General features: G+C 40.4%; 1 protein-coding gene across 1 annotated transcript in view; it reads left to right on the top strand.

Moving 5' to 3' along the window:
* Nucleotides 1-20,981, top strand: part of LOC147659338 (SLAM family member 9-like) — a gene marked incomplete at its 3' end in the record, with an annotated part of 359,657 nt that overhangs the window by 326,960 nt on the left and 11,716 nt on the right. Inside the window, exon 3 of the mRNA XM_086951833.1 lies at nt 6,531-6,779. Coding sequence (XP_086807959.1) covers nt 6,531-6,779 — 249 coding nt within the window. The remainder of the gene's footprint in view (nt 1-6,530; nt 6,780-20,981) is intronic.

The raw sequence follows: 20,981 nt of genomic DNA, 5'->3' as shown, positions 1-20,981 counted from the left end.
CTAAAAACCCCTCTATCTCTTTGATCAATGTTTGTATTTGGGGACATGTTGCAAAAATGCGTATGCTATCTGCTTCCAACGCATTGCAGCGGGGGCAAATTATTCCTGTATTCCCACCCCATTTTGCTATCCTTGCAGGCGTAAAATACAGAAAATATAATGTTTTATAATGCTGAGACTGCAGCGGGGCTGCACTTAATATTGTACATCCTAAATTCAAAGAATCGAAGAACAGGTTGCTTTCAACTCCCAATTTGTCCACCCATTTCTTACTGAATTTGTCTAAGTCGTCCTGCTTTTCTTTCAACAGAGTTGCGTAAAAAGACTTAATTGTGCAATCCCCCATCAGCTTTATTTTCTCCATTATTTCTATTTTGTTAAAGCCTGCTGGGCCTCCCACTTTGTTTTTAAAAAAACTTCTAATCTGCAAGTACTTGAAAAAACCCCTGTTATGTATACCATATGTGTCTCTCAAATCTGAGAATTGCTTAAAACCATCCTGAGAGAACAGATCACCTATTTGTGTGATCCCACTTATTGCCCACTCTGCCATTGTCTGATCGGCAAATATTTCCGCTGGGAGTGATCTGTTGTTAATCAGAGAGACATACCTATTATACCTCCCCATCTTGACTTTCTTTAAAAAAGCATTCCATACCGTAACTGCCGCCATAACAGTTTTAAACCTGGTTCTCTTAAAGTAACTATAATCTGTACATTTTAAAAAACAATTATAAGCATTTTCCCCTAGTGCAACAGCGTAAACCTCAGTAGACATATTATGTATTCTTACATCATCAATGTTACCCCCAATAAGTCCTTGTATATATTGCAAAACAGTAGCCATATAATATAAGCGGAAATCTGGTGTACCCCAACCTCCTTTTTCCCTAGGGAGTGTCATATATCTATAGGCCCTCCGGGTCTTACCGTGTGCCCAGATGAACCTATTACATATAGCCTCTATACCATTGAACCAACTGGCTTCAAACAACAAAGGTATAGCCCTAAAAAAGTACAAAAATTTAGGTAAAATCATCATCTTGATAATGTTTGTACAGCCTACCAATGACAAGTGCAGATTGTTCATTTTTTCCAGATCCTTTTTAACTTGAGCTATCAAAGGGTCCATATTCTTTTTAACAATCTTATCTATTTCTGCTGTGATTTGTACCCCTAGGTAAGTTGCCATACCCGTCACTCTGTCATCATTACATATTACCCACTGGTTTTTAACAATCTGAGTTTTAGTAATGTTCAAACTGTATCCTGAAAACTGACCGAATCGCTCAGCTTCATCTTCAATTGCCCTAATAGCAACTGTAGGTTTTGCGGTCAGGATGGCCACGTCGTCCGCGTAAGCTAACGACTTAAATCTGCAACCATTTAGAACTAACGGTGGAATCTGATCATTGCTTTCCATCTTTCGTATATAGGGGTCGAGATATAGAGCGAAGAGCAGAGGAGAAGAAGGATAGCCCTGCCTTGTGCCTCTCTGGATATTAACTGCTGATGAGTGACCTCTATTAACTCTTATCTTGGCCAGCGGGTTTATGTATAAGGTCTGCAGGGCCTTTATGAATCCTGGGCCTATACCGTGCCAACTCAAAACTTCCCACAGGTACCTCCAGGAGACCCTGTCAAACGCTTTTTCGGCGTCAAGAAACAACGCTGCCATCGGATCTTCTAGAATGCTTGCTACATCAAATGCCGTAATTACTTGTCTGGTATGCTGAGTTGTTCCCTTACCTGGAATAAATCCATGCTGAGAAGAGATAACCAATGATTCGATTACCCTGGATAACCTTTTTGCCAGAATTTTGGAGAACACCTTAACATCTGCGTTCATTAGAGTAATGGGGCGGTAAGACCCCGGGACGTCTGTGGGTTTGCCCTTTTTTGGTATAACAATAATGTCTGCGCCACCCCATGATTCTGGAGCAGACTCACCCTTTTGTGCTAGCAACATCACATTAAACATTTCTTTTAAGAGAGAGGATTGAAAGATTTTGTAGAATTCTATCGGAATCTGGTCCGGACCAGCAGCCTTCCCAGATGGTAAATCCCTCAAAGCCTCAATCAGTTCATCCAACTGAAATATCTCTTCCAACCGTTTTCTGTCTGCCTCTGCTAACCCTGAGGGCTCTATCTCACTCAAATACGTCCTTATATCCTCCTCTTTTTCGTGTCCATCTAATGTATAAAGCTCCGTATAGAATTGTTTAAAAACCTCTCTGATCTGTTCTGCATCCTTAACCCTAGCTCCCTGAGAATTTTTAATCTCCTTGATATCAGTCATCCCATCCCTTTGCCTAGCTCGCACAGCCAATATGTGACCAACTCTTTCGCCAAGCTCATATACCTTTTCTTTATTTGCTATGTATCTCTCAACAGTCTTTTTTGCCATCCCATCCATAACTTCGGCTTTAAGAGCAACTATCTTCAATAATATCTGCTCAATTGGAGATTGTGTATGTATGGCTATCATAAGTTCTTCCTCTGCTTCCATGATTAGTTTATTATCTTGTTCCGCTTTTGCCTTCAACATTCTTTGAGCCTTAATAACATAACTCAGGGTTTCTCCTCTTATTCCGGGTTTAAAAGCATCCCACACTATCCCTGGTGATGATGTACCTCTGTTTATCTCCCAGAATTCCTTAATCCACTTACTCATTCTTTCCCTATAGCACTGATCCTGGAGCAGCGTTCTATCAAAAGTCCATTGTCTTAGCTCTTTATTTCTCCTTTGCCCAACTATTACGGTTAAAACTAACGGGCTGTGATCTGAGATGATCCTCGGTTCCCTATCTATTCTTGCTCTATCTATCAGTCCTCTCGTAATTAAAAAATAATCCAACCTAACCAATGTCTGGTGAGGGGCTGAGAAAAAAGTGCTCCCATCTAGGTTTGGATGTCAATTTAACCATGGATCTTCCAGCGAGTTGTTCCTTACCATATCTGCTAAGGCTCTATAAGTCCTCTTTTTCCTCCCTGTATATTTCCTACCAGGATCTAAAAAACTACTATCTGCTTCATGAATATTCAGATCACCGCAGAATATAATGGGCTCCGGCCATTGCGCCAGTTCTGCGTCTAAAAATTGGAAGATATCTGGATCATCTCCTGTGGATCCATAGACCGAAACAACCGTAATAGTTTCCCCCCTGAAAATTAGTTCTGCTATAACCCATCTGCCCCACTGATCCTCCATCTTCCTCTTAACCAGTGTATCCTGTCTCTTACCCAAGATCGCCACCCCTCTCGTCTTTGTGTTCTGATTAGTTTTCGTTAATACATTAAAACCGAGCCGGTCCAGTAAATAAGCCTTAGTACCTTCAATGTGTGTTTCCTGAAGGCACACTAGGTCGGGTTTTAGCGATTTTAGCAGGGAAGCAGTTTTTAGCCTCTTATTTATTGGCAGCATTCAATGGATTTCATTATTTCCTTTCCCACATTTTTTATTACTACCTTATTGTACAGCTTGCCCCACACATCTTCTTTTACTCTCCTACATGTACTGTGCTTGTGCCCACCACCTACGTGCATGTCTTCCCCCCCACCTCCCTCCCACACCCCCCTCTGCCCCCCTCCCTTTAAGATGACCATGATAAGTCACTCATAAGTCGCAGCGTCACCCTGACACCTCCACCTACCTACCTGACAGCAGTGGAGGTGTCAGGGTGTCAGACTTATCATGGTCATCATACTAAGTTAAGAATATTTTGAATCCACCTTCACGAAGCATGATGTGTTATTGACTAAGTTTATTCTTCCTAACTCTCAACCATTGCTCTGGATGCCAGTTCATGCCCTTCAAGAATATACACCGGTGAACCTGATCATAAAGATTGTGTGCTCATTATATATTGTTTCTGGGAGTGATCTTACTGGTGTGACCGTAGAACTTGGACTCATCCACTTTTTGATAACAAGATTCGTGATGTTCCATACCAGTGCACTATTTCCGTCTTCTTGGCCTTGAAAAAGTCTCCAAAGAGACGAAACACGAGTCGGCAGGGCAAGCTGGAAATAATTTTAATGAATATAAAATAAAAGATTTGAAGTCTAACGCTTGACTCTGGATCCGTATTTTGGAAACCTTTCTCCTATCAATGAACTGTATTTTACAAATTTATGATTATTACTTGGATCATTATATATCTTGTGAGGGTGCTTGATCAATGCCTGTTTTCTTTTTGGTATTCAACATTAATAAAAAATTCATTTTCTGCTAATTTAACACTCCTGGTGGTGGGTGTTTGACAGGACAACAGTGCACCTCACATTAGGAACTGTTTATAAGTGACAATACACGTATACGTGTTTAGAGTATTGTATTACTCATATGTGCGGACGTTTTCTCAATTTTGAGAAACACTACCACCACAAACCTGTCTTGCATAGTAAAATGTACTTACTTACTTACTTACTTGCTTCCTTGATGGGTGCTCCACCTGCTTTGCTGGTTTGGGGGTGTTCCTGGTGTGGGTTGGCTGCCCTCTGGATGGCAGCGCCTTGGGCTTGCTGCTTTTTTTTCCCCCTTGGTCCTCTCCTGTTTGTTCTGGGTGGTGCGACCCTTTGGGTTGGTTGGGTGCTTTACTGGCTGTGTGCTCCTGTCTGTTTTCCCTGGTTTGCCTTGCTTGGGATGCTGCCTTTCAGTGTGGTGTCCTGGGGGTTCTTTGGGGGTTCGGAAGGCTGGGTTTCTGGTTTGGTATGCCCCATAAGTAAGGAATGGGACACGGACTGGAGGGACCTGGAGGTAATGCCCTACTGCTTACTAGTAATCTTCATTACTCCTGGTCCCGTAGTCTTGGTCCCATTCCTTACGACTCTCCCTCCCGGACAGCCTACCTTCCTGTTAGTTGCTTGGTAGTAGCGAGTATGTACTGGTCAAGTACTCCCAGTGGGAGGGGCCTGTTGTAGGGGTCCCAGCATTCCTCTGTTCTTTTTTCTGTGAGGGAGTTGGTTATCTCCATAAGTAAGGAATAGGACAAGAACAACGGGACTAAGAGTACTGAAGATTTCCAGTAAGTAATAGGGCGTTACTTCCCTATATTCCTGGTATCAGCTAAATATGAGGCTGCTAATGTAGTTTTAATGATGTTTGTAACCCAGAGAAAGACATATTTTGGGGCCTCATGTGCACAATAACTTTAAGTGTAATATCCATTTTCAACGTACTCAAGCCCCTATGATGCCAAACAATGTTGAATTATTCCTTAAATCTTGACACAAAAGTAATAATCATCCGAAAAATTAGACCAAGGCAGGAGACCCATCTCTTCCAGAACGTTATACTAACCACTTGTTACATAAATTAGTTCTCCTGAGAATTATTGCATGTATATTTCCCATATGTGATTATTTTGAAAAACTGGCAGAACAACCGACCCATCCAGACATGCTTTGGACAGCCCTGAGTTAGAGTAACGCCTCTGCATCAAAAAGTGCCTACTAGAGTCCAGTGGGAAGATGGCATGGTTCCATCCCTGTATTACTAAAGTTGTCTAGGACCCTACTTCCTGAGGAATGTGAATCATAAAACTATTGCCACTGAATCTGTGGATGGCATCTTGCTTTGAAACTGTTTGCAAACAAGCCATGTCAAAAGCTTGAGAGTTGCTCTCCCTGGCAGACTACTCATCTTCCCGATTCTAAAAGAGATCATCAAACTCTCAGTATGAGTGGTCCTGATGGAGATCCGATCATTATTATACCTTAAAAAAATGATAATCATTATCATCTATTGCAAGTTGTACCCTTTAAAATGGGGTCTAATATGGTGATTTTGGTGCCTGAAGAAGGATCATCTGCATATATCAGAAATTCACCAGCATTTTCCCACTCCCTATTCACAACCGGGGTAAATTACAGAAGGTTTGACCTGCTGAAATTCACCTGGGGAAACTCGTGAAATTTGTGATTATGACTCCTGTACAAATATGGGTTTGTGCACTTAGAAATAGAATGGGTAACTCGTAATTTGGACCTAGAATCCTTCACATATGCGTCAGCAGCAAATAAGTGACACTTTTATAACAGGAGAGTATGTATCCCATCACCCAAGACAGAGCCCTCTGATTTCTACTAATTGCCAGGTATGTCGTTTTAAGGCATTTCCTCTATTAAGTCAGGAAATGAAATAAAAAATAAATGATAAAGATGACAATTGCCTTTATATTTAAAAAAAAAAATTTGTACTCATTTCTCCATGTTCTGCATTATTTATCATATCCAAAAATGTAGGATTATGTTCAACCTTGATGATTATTGTTAATAATTCTTCTTCTGCTATGGCTCATGTATCACTGCCTCAGACAAGATTGTCTCGATGTGTTTATTAATCGCCCTGAATCCATCGGGGATCTTAAAATATAAACAAGTAAGTATTAGAACATTGAAATGTTGGGAGCTTCATCGAAGAAAGTGCATTGGCTCAGGGCCAGTAATGCTATATTAAAAAACATATGTATATTTTTTACCGTACACCTTTGAAATTCATGTTGCGTTAATTTCATTTTCTACCTTAGATCGTGTGACGGCACAAGTTAACCTCAGCGCTGACAACGGAACCTGCGACATCATTTTGAATTGCACTGAAAAGGATGGAAATAATGTGAGTTATACGTGGAGAAAAGGAAAAGGGGAACCCAGCATAGAACCTATTGTCAAATTCACTTGGAGTGAACAATTAAGCAAACTGGAAGTCTGTTGTGAAGTGAAAAACCCTGCCAGTACTTCTGAAACATGTGTCATTCCCTGGCAAGCAACTATTCAAGGTAAATATTCGCCTTAAAATGGCCTTTAGAGTCTATTTAATGATGAGCAGATTTTTTGGGCTATGCTTATATGTAATTCTTCATTTGGGACCTAGTTCTGGGTTTGTGCAGGATAACAGTAAACAGATAGGTACACGCAGGCAGCTGAAACGTTCAAGGCAGCACAAGATATAAAAGGGAGGAAGTAGTCCAAAAAGTCTGATAAGACTGTAAAATGGCATTTACAAAGCAGGCTTAACCACGCATGCAATTTCAAAGCAAGTGGAACAACGCTTGCCTTAACCATGCATATGCTTGAATAAGGCAGTCAACGCTCTAGATACAGAGGGGATAGGCGGAAAGAGGAGCGGGAAGAATCAGGACACGAAAGACCGGGATGTGGCATGGTAAGTAGGACTGAGGTCAGGGGGCGGGGTAGATTTTAGGGCTGGGGACCAGTTTTTGGACCCAGGGTGAGGGGCTGGGGTTGGGGTAATTTTTAGGGCTGGGGCTGAGCTTTAGTGCTCAGGGCGGGGGGGGGGGGTGCCTGATGTCAGGGTAGTTTTGTGGGCTGGATTTTAGGTCTCAGGGTAGGGGTCGGGGTGGGTAGATTGCAGGGCTGGGGGCCGGGTTCTACAGTTCCGGGCGAGGGGGGCTACGGTGTGATCTTTACCACGCATATAACTTTACCAATCATGCCTTTACAACAAAATTTGTTGTAAAGATATGCATGGTAAAAGGCATGCATGTTAAAGAAGCAGTCGTTCCTAAGTCTTCGGGTCAGATTTACAAGAAACTGAAGCATCTGTATAGATGCGTCAGTTTCCCTGCGCCTGCATGAAAAACCCTTGCGCTACCATAGATGCCTATTGCTCAAGGATTGAAAGATGCTTCAAAAATTCTGACGCATCTGTTGGCGTAAAAGTCACGCATAGCTGGAGTTGTGTCGCAAGCACAACACAACTCCAGCAATGCGTGTTGCGGTCTATTCCCAATACACTGCATCACTCCTTAGGCCTGCTTCAAGCAGGAGCCAGGATTTGACTCAGTGGAATCCTAAAAGTCAGGCAGTGAAATCTTGTAGATTTCTCTGCGTCGCTTTTACAAGGCTTTCCTGCGTGGGAACGCCCACCCTGCTTACATTATACCTGAAGCAGGTATAATGTTACGCAGGGCTTTACAACGTAACGTATCTCCCTAGATGCGTCACGTTGTAAATTTGATGCATTTTTTACGCCGCTGTTGCATCACAAAAGGGATGCAACAGCAGCGCATAAGTGTCGTAATGGGCTTGTAAATCTGCCCCCGATGTTAAGGCATGCATGGTTTAGGGGGTCATTGTTCCGTCTTTCAACCGTCCCACTGTCTACCTTAGATTTTAACAGAAACTTTCTACAGAATCAACATCATGAGGTAAATAACACTAGAACGCAATAAGGATGAAAATAGTCAATGCAGTATTAATCTGATAGCCTGGATTCTTTGTATTTTTCTATCCTAGCTTTGTTTCATTTCCTTTTCCATACTTTGCTGATCTTTTATACTTATTTGCAATATACCCATCAAACGGGCATCAATAATCTCATCCCAGCCCTGAAAACCATTCACTTTTAACCAATCTGCTTAAAGAAGGTATGAACGTCACAACCAACATCACTTCGATTACTGTCTCTTCCAATATCATTATTTTGAGCAACATTTTTTAGCTGTCTTCAATTTCAACCTACTTTTACTCCTACCTAGATTTTTAACTGTTCTAACTTAAGTCCAAGTCTTATGAGTGCAAGTGGAATGCTCAAGTCATAGTCACTGGAAGTGAAGGTCATTCGAAATAATTGTGTTGGAAGTCATGGCTGTTGAAGTTAAATGGCTGAAGTAATTAATAGGTCTATAGACTCGGTTGCCGTTGCACTCAAGACGGTGTATACAATGTTAAGTAACAATATTCAACCAAGATAATGACAAAATGACAGAATTATCAAAACAAAAGAACTCTCAATAAGTAAATCTTAGAGTCTTTAATGTAGTGGACAGCCAGCCGACACGTGTTTCATCGCACTCGCGATTCCTCAGGGCTGAAATGAACAAAGGTTGACAATGGAGCATGTATTTCACAAAGTTACAATATACAGTAAGACCTGGTTACATGGTCTTGCATGCTCAGTTGTTGCTTCTACTCCAGTGAGTGTACAGAAATACAACTAGGATTCCTGAGTGCCACCCCAACACATCCGTGTCGTAAGTGTAAGCATTATCAATATTATCTCTAACCGTGCAGTTAAATAGTGATTTTGTGCACTAATACGTGGGTGTAGCAGAATTATTTTAATAGGGAGACAGAGTCTCTGTTTAAAAAGTGATCTAGTTGTGTACGGCTCAGTCATGCTTCATGCTTAGTGAATCTGTGAGTAATTAAGAAACTCTGAACTTAAAAGTGTATCCGTCACATACCTAGATGGCTGTGTTCCAGTCAAAAGGTCTAATTATTCCACACGGAAAAAATAAACACACGACAACAGGAAAAATCTCATCACTAATTGTCATATATCCATTAATCAGGCAAGAAAAGAAACAGTAGCGAGAATGTGAGGTAAAAAATTCGAAGCTCACCGCTCAGCTGGTGATATTTCCAACCCAGCCGGGCCCTTGACCGCTGATACTCCGTTTGAGTATCCGATGTGAATTCAATTCTGTAATCAGATTAAGTAATCTGAGTTACTATACACAGGTCTGCATTTATAGATTCATAAATGCAGCCAATTCAAAAACCTGTTACTTCTAACAAACAATCACCCTGACTTAAATAAAAAAACAGCGCACTTAGGCCTGTCACACAAACGATATCTTATCCGTCCGATGCAAAATGTACCTCACCCTGATACAAACGGTCGGTAATTCACACATTCTATTTCAGTACGATTCCGATTTTATGTAAGTACCAAATTACACTTACATTTATTGGTCTGTATTAGTAGTTTCACGCTTGACGATCAAAGTGTATACTTTTCCCAAATGTTGCCCACGGCGAGTAGGGTAATACTCAGTGAAAATTATGGGCACCAATGGTTACTAATGCTGCCATAAAACATAAAATATGAATATTTATGTTAGGTGCAATATAACCGGAGTCTTACCTATTCGTTGAAGGTATAAATCTAATGCCGTGATTGGCTCCGATGTGTCTGGCGCTTCCAGCTAAAAAGACACCAAAAATAAGGATGGAGTTATGCTCCTGGATTCATTCTAAATTTAGGTATTCTTGGCTCAATATGAAAGCATCGGCCAGCGTGTTTACAGCAGCTTACCTCGATCCAGCGGAGAAGCGGCGTGTAATGCGTCCGGACCCGACGGCCGTGTTCCTGTTTGGACACGTGACCGGCGTTCCAACCACGCTTAATAGCGTCTCTACGTGACGTGAAAATACACTAGAGCGTTCGGGTCATTTACTGGTCCTCCATGTTGGGTTCCCAATACAACCCTCGGAATCAACAATCCACGTAAGGATTTGTTGCATACAGTATATTCTCTCAAATTTTTTATCGGCTATGCATTTAAGCAGCATTATGGCAAATATTATAAAGGGGAGGTATGCTGTACATATATTTGTTTCTGTGGTCGGCAAGGCGCGTAGTACGTTCCCATGGGATCGATTGTTTCGTGTAAATTATAATGGTCGGACAATGTAAGCAAGAAGCTATGTTATATCAACCATTAGTTAAACTCTGCAAAGGAGATATAGTAGTCCTCCGGGTGAGCTAAAGTAGTGAGCACGTTTCAGCCCGAAATGCATTGGGAGCACTGAATATCGAATTATAATTTGTGATGATATACATTACCAATGTCTGGAACATGATGACGTATACATGGAGTATAATGTATATTCATTAAAATACGAAGAATCCGTGAATTTTGTGGATTGAACTTATATATGAAGTTTGCTTCAAATCTTCAGACCTCTGTGTCATTTTCAAGCAGTGCACTGGGGAGTCTACCTCTCATCGGAGGTAGCCTTGTATTAATTCTGTCATTTTGTCATTATCTTGGTTGAATATTGTTACTTAACATTGTATACACCGTCTTGAGTGCAACGGCAACCGAGTCTATTTATGTATGGGTAGTTTCTTTCTACTCAATTGAGTGGTTCAAAGGTTTTTCCACTCGCCGTTTTGCACCTAAATAGTTAGCTATTCAATACTGATGTGCGTACATACAGGCAGTGCACCCGGTTTCTAACTGATCAAAAGCCTCCCAAACACTACTAATTAATAGGTCTAGGTCAAAAGAAAACTAGACTGTAACCGATTTAGACTAATTCCAGATGTTCCTGCTACTCACTACAAAACGAGCCCTTCTCAGTCAAGTTTATTTATTTGATTTCATTATCTTCAGTGAACAACACATAACAAAAAAAAGATAAAAATATATATATATATTTGTTTTAAGTTTTAAAAAATGTAAACAGATTATAACACACGAATTCATTAGGAGGTGACCTAAGAAGCGAAATCAAGCACTGGACGGCTGTTCTAGTCCATCTTGTTTCAATTAATTTTAAATGAGCCCTTCTTAGTCTGTCAATCTCCTGGGTTGTGACAACCTTGGCACTTCCTCTTCTCTAACTCCTCCACCCGGGCACAAGCACTTTATCTATCTCGAGTTCTTTGCTCATGTCTCGTCTTAATCAGGAGCTCTTTAGCCGGATGTTTTCCTATACTTAAAACCATCCAAGTAGTAGCAGCCTCAAACTGAACAAATGGCCATCTTTTGATACCACTAAGGCACTGGCATGTGGAGCGGGGTGGAATGCCCGCATACGTTTTACACGGCTTGACGCAACTTCCACTTTTCACTTGCATAACTTCCTGCGAATACTTATTTAAACTTTCAAGTAATTCAGTACTGTCAGTGTAGGGAAGTCAGAAATCACACAGGAAGGTTGTAGCAGGTAGACGGAGTTTATTCAGCTCTTCACGTCTTGAATTCCAAGTCAGTAATGCAGTTAACAGTACACAGACTTGACTCCCCACATTCTACATATTCAAAGCATAACACAATGTCCCCAATGCACGAGCTTGTCACGAGCTGTCAGATACACCTGAGCGCTCGTGACAGCTCAAATGAACACAAGTACATTCCCAACACACCTTCCCCCTTAAAAAAAAACAAAAATAAAAACAATAAAAAAAATTAGTTCATCACAAAATCATTAAACCGAGCAGGTAAGCGATGAGAACGTACAGCTCTAGTATTGTCAGAATTACATTCAGCATGAAAACGTTCCCCATTATCTCTCTGTTCCCCAACATCAAAAAAAACATTGCTGTTAAGATCATCCACCGACTGACTAGTCCCATTAAACAAAGAAACTCTGCTCAAATTCCACACGGAACCACCATCAACCCTGACCGCATTTCTAAATACTTCAATAACTTTCTTTGGACTTGACCAAACAGGCAAACCTTTACTTACACCCTCTTTCTTTTTAATGCGAACAGAATCACCCACCTTAATAGAACGACAGGACGTAGAACCAATTCTTTTGCCCATATCATGTTTCATCTTATCCTTGTACAACTGAACCCTGTGTTGGACAGCTTCAAAATCTACTTTCAAAAAGTTTTCAAAACCAACTAAGTTTTTTTTAACCACCAAGGAACTAACTTTGTGCTAGGCTTCCGTCCTCTTAAAAGCTCAAAGGGAGTGACCAAGGTCACTGAGTTGGGAGAAGTCCTGTAAGCTAACAACATAGATTGCAAAGCATTCCTCCAATTCAAATTACCCTTGATAGAAAGCTGTATGGCTTCTTTGATCACACGGTTGAACCGCTCAACCTGGCCATTTGTTTCAGGATGGAAGACTGCAATCTTCCTATGAATGATACCACATTTAACAAAAAACTGTTCTATTTCTTTGCTCACGAACTGCGGACCATTGTCAGTCACAACTTCCTAAGGAATGCCTTCTCTGCAAAAAATCTCATCTAAAAACTCTATCACTTGACAAGAAGTAACCTCTTTAACCATCTTGACTTCCGGCCACTTGGAATAATAGTCTATAAGTACAATACCAAAAGCTTCCTGTTTTGGTAAACAATTGAAAGGCCCAATGATGTCTATCCCCAGTTTCCGCCAGGGACCTGAAGGTAAATCAATGGGGCAAGGTTCAGGACGTAAGGCAACAGCTGTTTTGTCACTGTTAGAGCAAAAAGAACAGGAACGCACAAACTGATCTACACAAGAGTCAATACCTGGCCACCAGAAGGACTCCTTTAAACGTCTTCTGGTGAAAGAAATCCCCAAATATCCCTCATGGGCAATTTCGAGTAGAGTATTTCTAATAGGAAAAGGTGGTACAATCTTATCACCCCGAAGGATTAAACCATTTTCCACAGCAAGTTCTTCCTGAATCTTAAAAAAACCCATCATATTTCCAGATAACTTCCTCTGTTCAGGCCAACCATGCACAAGGTACTTCTTGACACTGCACAATTCCAAATCCTTACTCATCTCTTCCATCCAAACATCCTCCTGCAAGGAGAACCGTTCACCGCACACTAAATTGACATCACGAAAAGTGAAAGCAACTTCACACTCCTCTTCACTAACCACTTCAGGAATATTCGTATCAGAAATCAGTCTGGACATGCAATCAGCATGTACATTCGCTTTACCCTGAACATATTCAATAGAGTACTGAAAAGATTGCAATCTTGAAGCTAATCTTGCAAGACGTGCCGACATAGTTCTACCTCCACCTGGAGCCATGAGATACACCAAAGGCTTATGATCAGTTTTAATCAAGAATCTCGTACCCCATAGAAAAGGTCTAAAGTGCTCAGCTCCCCAAACACAAGCTAGTAACTCTCTTTCTATGACAGAATAATTCTTTTCAGCATCTCTCAAGGCCCTTGACGCATAGGCAACAACCCATTCTTTCTCACTATCCTTCTGCAGAAGTACTCCACCCAGACCAGAAGAACTCGCATCCACCATAATGATACATTTCACGCCAACCACAAAAGGTTTAAGACACGGAGCATTCACAATGAACGTTTTTAAAGACTGAAAAGCATGTGTCATTTCATCAGTCCAAACGAACTTAGCATTTTTCTTTAACAAACATCTGAACGGGTCAACCTTTACCGAAAAACTTGGGATAAACTTAGCATAAAATTCAATAAGACCTAGAAAGGCCACAAGTTGTTCTTTCGATGTGGGCACAGGAGCATTCGTGATGCTCTTCACATGATTTTTCTTTGGTTTGATTCCCATTCCACTAATAGTATGCCCTAGGTATTCCACCTCTTTTTGCCTAAATTTGCATTTGTCAAGACGTAGTGTAAGACCTTTCTCCGCTAAAGCAGCAATCACACACCTTAGATTATTGTTATGTTCCATGTCATCTTTTCCATGCACCAAAATGTCATCCTGAAATGCTATGGCACCACTCAAACCCTCCAAGGTATCCTTCATTAACCTCTGGAATACTGAGGCTGCACTCGCCAACCCAAAAGGCATGCGACAAAACCTGTACAAACCCTCAGGCGTGATGAATGCAGTTATGTTCTTAGACTCATCAGCTAGTACCACCTGATGATAAGCACTGGCAAGATCAACGCACGAGAAAACTTGTGCACCAGCCAGGGTCGAAACCATCTCATGAAGATTGGGTAAAGGGTGTGAATCCACCCAAATGGCACCATTGACACTGCGGAGGTCAATGCATAATCTAAGTTCGCCGGTGGACTTAACCGAATTTACAATAGGGGAAACCCAAGGTGACGACTCTATTGGTTCAATTATGTTTTTCTCACATAGATCTTTTAGCATTTCTTTAAGTTTGCCTCTATAGGATAGAGGAACATTCCTTACTCTATGCCTTACAGGAATGGCATTCTCATTTCACTTGATGACATGTTCGAATCCTTTATATCGACCCAAGGTTCCACTGAAAACAGTAGGAAAGGATTTACGTAAATCCTCTACAAGCAGTGAACTATCCCCAGCAACACTTGAAGCATTCAACGGTTGCACAACATAAACAGGATGATCAGCTCTGGGATCAATTTTCATCCCTAATTGGTGTTGGTGTGGCCAACTCAAAAGCGATAACCCAGATCTTGACACATACATTTTTCCTGAAATGTGTCGATCAGAAAATTGTATATTTGCAATAAAATAACCAATTAGATCAATTTTGTGGCCTGTATAGCCACCAGGGGATACATCAGATTCAAGTAATTTCTTATTCGGGAATTTTTCTTGAAAGACCTTTAAAGAAATGATAGTATACCATGCACATGAATCTACGAAAATTTCCAAACTCACTTCATCAATAGTTATAAAACAAGATGGAAATTTAGTGCAAACTCCATCCTCACATACATTGATAACAGTATTAACCTGAAATGTTTCTTCATCTTCCAATTGATAACTATCACAGCATTCATGTATACAATTCATCTTCCCCGGTAATGACCTACAAAATCTTGTAAAATGGCCTTTCTTGTAGCACTTTGAACATGTTTTCCCTAAGGCAGGACAATTCTTACAGTCTGCTAAATGTCCATCACTTCCACACCTAAAACATAATAGTTTTGAGGTTTTCTTCTCATATTTCTGATTTCTGAACTTGTTATCATTTCTGTGGGAAAACTCATTTCTCTGCGAAAAAGTTTTCTTAGATTTATCCAAATCTTTTGGTACACTAAAGACATCACTTTTATCATTGCCTCTAATCTCCTTGACAAATTTCTCTGAGTGTTCTATAGACTTCGCAATATCTATGGCATTATTAAGAGACATGTCAGAAGTTGTCCAAAGACGTTCTTGCACTTTTTTGTTATTAGTTCTCATCAAAATCTGGTCCCTTAATACTTGCTCATAAGATATGTGTTCGCAATCACATGTAACAGCCAAGGATCTTAAAGCTGAGACAAAATCCTCTACAGGTTCATCTGTACGTTGCTTCCGAGAATAAAAGATAAACCTCTCCATGACAATATTATTTTTCTTTCCATATCTTAAGCTTAACTGTAATGAGGCATATTCATACACATTAATATTCCCCGGATTTACTAGTGCTGGTAATGTTTTGAACTCTTTCAAAGCTATACCACCCAAACAATGTTTTAGCAGTGACAGCTTCCTTTCTGGTTCACACTCCCCTTCTTCCAACACATCTACATAAGCTAAGAAGACAGGTTCCCAAATCTCCCAAGCCATAGGTGGTTCACCAGGTGATGACAGAAATGAAGGAGGAGGAACAATACCAGACATGTTAATTCAAAATATTTAACACACTATGTTTAAGTTTAAATGCAGATTAAAGAAAAAATAAAATAATAAAAAAAAATAAAGGAATTAATTACAAGTTCAAACTTTAAAGTCACAATAATAATTTAAATTACATAACACGCAAACCTTCCAATGTATAAATTTCCCTCAGCGTGATGAAAACACGAAGACGATGATGACTCAGAACATTGTAGAGATCCGCGTTGTTATTACAAGATCCGCGTTGTTTTTGTAGTGATCCGCGTTGTTATTACAAGGTTGAGAAAGCGTCTCAGTACGACGAGATCGGAAGACTTCAAAGGAGCGTCTCTGAAAATCTCGTCTCTACTGCTCCCAACGTTGCGCGATGACGTCACACGTCGCGTTGATCAGCGTTGTTTCACACACTCATGCGCGAACCTTTGCGCGCGTATGTTGCTCGCGAGTCGAAGTTGGATTTCAAATAATGCCAGCAAAAAGTAAGTAATTCATCCTCAAATTTTCCTGTTGAAACAATAATCTTCCGTTTCCGCTTCCCTTAAAATAGTGGTGGTGCAGCACTGTTCAGTAAAAATCTTGATAGCGCTGAACACATCCGATGCAGAGGGGAAATTCGAAATTCAGAATAAAAATTAACAAAAAAAAATTGAAATCTTGTTCCACCGAAGTCCCTCTGATGCAGGTAACGAAAATCCCGCCCGTCGCCAGTGTAGGGAAGTCAGAAATCACACAGGAAGGTTGTAGCAGGTAGACAGAGTTTATTCAGCTCTTCACGTCTTGAATTCCAAGTCATTAATGCAGTTAACAGTACACAGACTTGACTCCCCACATTCTACATATTCAAAGCATAACACAATGTCCCCAATGCACGAGCTTGTCACGAGCTGTCAGATACACCTGAGCGCTCGTGACAGCTCAAATGAACACAAGTACATTCCCAACACACCTTCCCCCTTAAAAAAAAACAAAAATAAAAACAATAAAAAAAATTAGTTCATCACAAAATCATTAAACCGAGCAGGTAAGCGATGAGAACGTACCGCTCTAGTATTGTCAGAATTACATTCAGCATGAAAACGTTCCCCATTATCTCTCTGTTCCCCAACATCAAAAAAAACATTGCTGTTAAGATCATCCACCGACTGACTAGTCCCATTAAACAAAGAAACTCTGCTCAAATTCCACACGGAACCACCATCAACCCTGACCGCATTTCTAAATACTTCAATAACTTTCTTTGGACTTGACCAAACAGGCAAACCTTTACTTACACCCTCTTTCTTTTTAATGTGAACAGAATCACCCACCTTAATAGAACGACAGGACGTAGAACCAATTCTTTTGCCCATATCATGTTTCATCTTATCCTTGTACAACTGAACCCTGTGTTGGACAGCTTCAAAATCTACTTTCAAAAAGTTTTCAAAACCAACTAAGTTTTTTTTAACCACCAAGGAACTAACTTTGTGCTAGGCTTCCGTCCTCTTAAAAGCTCAAAGGGAGTGACCAAGGTCACTGAGTTGGGAGAAGTCCTGTAAGCTAACAACATAGATTGCAAAGCATTCCTCCAATTCAAATTACCCTTGATAGAAAGCTGTATGGCTTCTTTGATCACACGGTTGAACCGCTCAACCTGGCCATTTGTTTCAGGATGGAAGACTGCAATCTTCCTATGAATGATACCACATTTAACAAAAAACTGTTCTATTTCTTTGCTCACGAACTGCGGACCATTGTCAGTCACAACTTCCTGAGGAATGCCTTCTCTGCAAAAAATCTCATCTAAAAACTCTATCACTTGACAAGAAGTAACCTCTTTAACCATCTTGACTTCCGGCCACTTGGAATAATAGTCTATAAGTACAATACCAAAAGCTTCCTGTTTTGGTAAACAATTGAAAGGCCCAATGATGTCTATCCCCAGTTTCCGCCAGGGACCTGAAGGTAAATCAATGGGGCAAGGTTCAGGACGTAAGGCAACAGCTGTTTTGTCACTGTTAGAGCAAAAAGAACAGGAACGCACAAACTGATCTACACAAGAGTCAATACCTGGCCACCAGAAGGACTCCTTTAAACGTCTTCTGGTGAAAGAAATCCCCAAATGTCCCTCATGGGCAATTTCGAGTAGAGTATTTCTAATAGGAAAAGGTGGTACAATCTTATCACCCCGAAGGATTAAACCATTTTCCACAGCAAGTTCTTCCTGAATCTTAAAAAAACCCATCATATTTCCAGATAACTTCCTCTGTTCAGGCCAACCATGCACAAGGTACTTCTTGACACTGCACAATTCCAAATCCTTACTCATCTCTTCCATCCAAACATCCTCCTGCAAGGAGAACCGTTCACCGCACACTAAATTGACATCACGAAAAGTGAAAGCAACTTCACACTCCTCTTCACTAACCACTTCAGGAATATTCGTATCAGAAATCAGTCTGGACATGCAATCAGCATGTACATTCGCTTTACCCTGAACATATTCAATAGAGTACTGAAAAGATTGCAATCTTGAAGCTAATCTTGCAAGACGTGCCGACATAGTTCTACCTCCACCTGGAGCCATGAGATACACCAAAGGCTTATGATCAGTTTTAATCAAGAATCTCGTACCCCATAGAAAAGGTCTAAAGTGCTCAGCTCCCCAAACACAAGCTAGTAACTCTCTTTCTATGACAGAATAATTCTTTTCAGCATCTCTCAAGGCCCTTGACGCATAGGCAACAACCCATTCTTTCTCACTATCCTTCTGCAGAAGTACTCCACCCAGACCAGAAGAACTCGCATCCACCATAATGATACATTTCACGCCAACCACAAAAGGTTTAAGACACGGAGCATTCACAATGAACGTTTTTAAAGACTGAAAAGCATGTGTCATTTCATCAGTCCAAACGAACTTAGCATTTTTCTTTAACAAACATCTGAACGGGTCAACCTTTACCGAAAAACTTGGGATAAACTTAGCATAAAATTCAATAAGACCTAGAAAGGCCACAAGTTGTTCTTTCGATGTGGGCACAGGAGCATTCGTGATGCTCTTCACATGATTTTTCTTTGGTTTGATTCCCATTCCACTAATAGTATGCCCTAGGTATTCCACCTCTTTTTGCCTAAATTTGCATTTGTCAAGACGTAGTGTAAGACCTTTCTCCGCTAAAGCAGCAATCACACACCTTAGATTATTGTTATGTTCCATGTCATCTTTTCCATGCACCAAAATGTCATCCTGAAATGCTATGGCACCACTCAAACCCTCCAAGGTATCCTTCATTAACCTCTGGAATACTGAGGCTGCACTCGCCAACCCAAAAGGCATGCGACAAAACCTGTACAAACCCTCAGGCGTGATGAATGCAGTTATGTTCTTAGACTCATCAGCTAGTACCACCTGATGATAAGCACTGGCAAGATCAACGCACGAGAAAACTTGTGCACCAGCCAGGGTCGAAACCATCTCATGAAGATTGGGTAAAGGGTGTGAATCCACCCAAATGGCACCATTGACACTGCGGAGGTCAATGCATAATCTAAGTTCGCCGGTGGACTTAACCGAATTTACAATAGGGGAAACCCAAGGTGACGACTCTATTGGTTCAATTATGTTTTTCTCACATAGATCTTTTAGCATTTCTTTAAGTTTGCCTCTATAGGATAGAGGAACATTCCTTACTCTATGCCTTACAGGAATGGCATTCTCATTTCACTTGATGACATGTTCGAATCCTTTATATCGACCCAAGGTTCCACTGAAAACAGTAGGAAAGGATTTACGTAAATCCTCTACAAGCAGTGAACTATCCCCAGCAACACTTGAAGCATTCAACGGTTGCACAACATAAACAGGATGATCAGCTCTGGGATCAATTTTCATCCCTAATTGGTGTTGGTGTGGCCAACTCAAAAGCGATAACCCAGATCTTGACACATAAATTTTTCCTGAAATGTGTCGATCAGAAAATTGTATATTTGCAATAAAATAACCAATTAGATCAATTTTGTGGCCTGTATAGCCACCAGGGGATACATCAGATTCAAGTAATTTCTTATTCGGGAATTTTTCTTGAAAGACCTTTAAAGAAATGATAGTATACCATGCACATGAATCTACGAAAATTTCCAAACTCACTTCATCAATAGTTATAAAACAAGATGGAAATTTAGTGCAAACTCCATCCTCACATACATTGATAACAGTATTAACCTGAAATGTTTCTTCATCTTCCAATTGATAACTATCACAGCATTCATGTATACAATTCATCTTCCCCGGTAATGACCTACAAAATCTTGTAAAATGGCCTTTCTTGTAGCACTTTGAACATGTTTTCCCTAAGGCAGGACAATTCTTACAGTCTGCTAAATGTCCATCACTTCCACACCTAAAACATAATAGTTTTGAGGTTTTCTTCTCATATTTCTGATTTCTGAACTTGTTATCATTTCTGTGGGAAAACTCATTTCTCTGCGAAAAAGTTTTCTTAGATTTATCCAAATCTTTTGGTACACTAAAGACATCACTTTTATCATTGCCTCTAATCTCCTTGACAAATTTCTCTGAGTGTTCTATAGACTTCGCAATATCTATGGCATTATTAAGAGACATGTCAGAAGTTGTCCAAAGACGTTCTTGCACTTTTTTGTTATTAGTTCTCATCAAAATCTGGTCCCTTAATACTTGCTCATAAGATATGTGTTCGCAATCACATGTAACAGCCAAGGATCTTAAAGCTGAGACAAAATCCTCTACAGGTTCATCTGTACGTTGCTTCCGAGAATAAAAGATAAACCTCTCCATGACAATATTATTTTTCTTTCCATATCTTAAGCTTAACTGTAATGAGGCATATTCATACACATTAATATTCCCCGGATTTACTAGTGCTGGTAATGTTTTGAACTCTTTCAAAGCTATACCACCCAAACAATGTTTTAGCAGTGACAGCTT

This window comes from Lissotriton vulgaris, unplaced genomic scaffold (genome assembly GCF_964263255.1).
Source record: "Lissotriton vulgaris unplaced genomic scaffold, aLisVul1.2 SCAFFOLD_1237, whole genome shotgun sequence".
NCBI lineage: Eukaryota > Metazoa > Chordata > Amphibia > Caudata > Salamandridae > Lissotriton > Lissotriton vulgaris.
The sequence above is the reverse complement of the archived record's forward strand: the minus strand, read 5'-3'. Positions and strand labels throughout refer to the sequence as shown.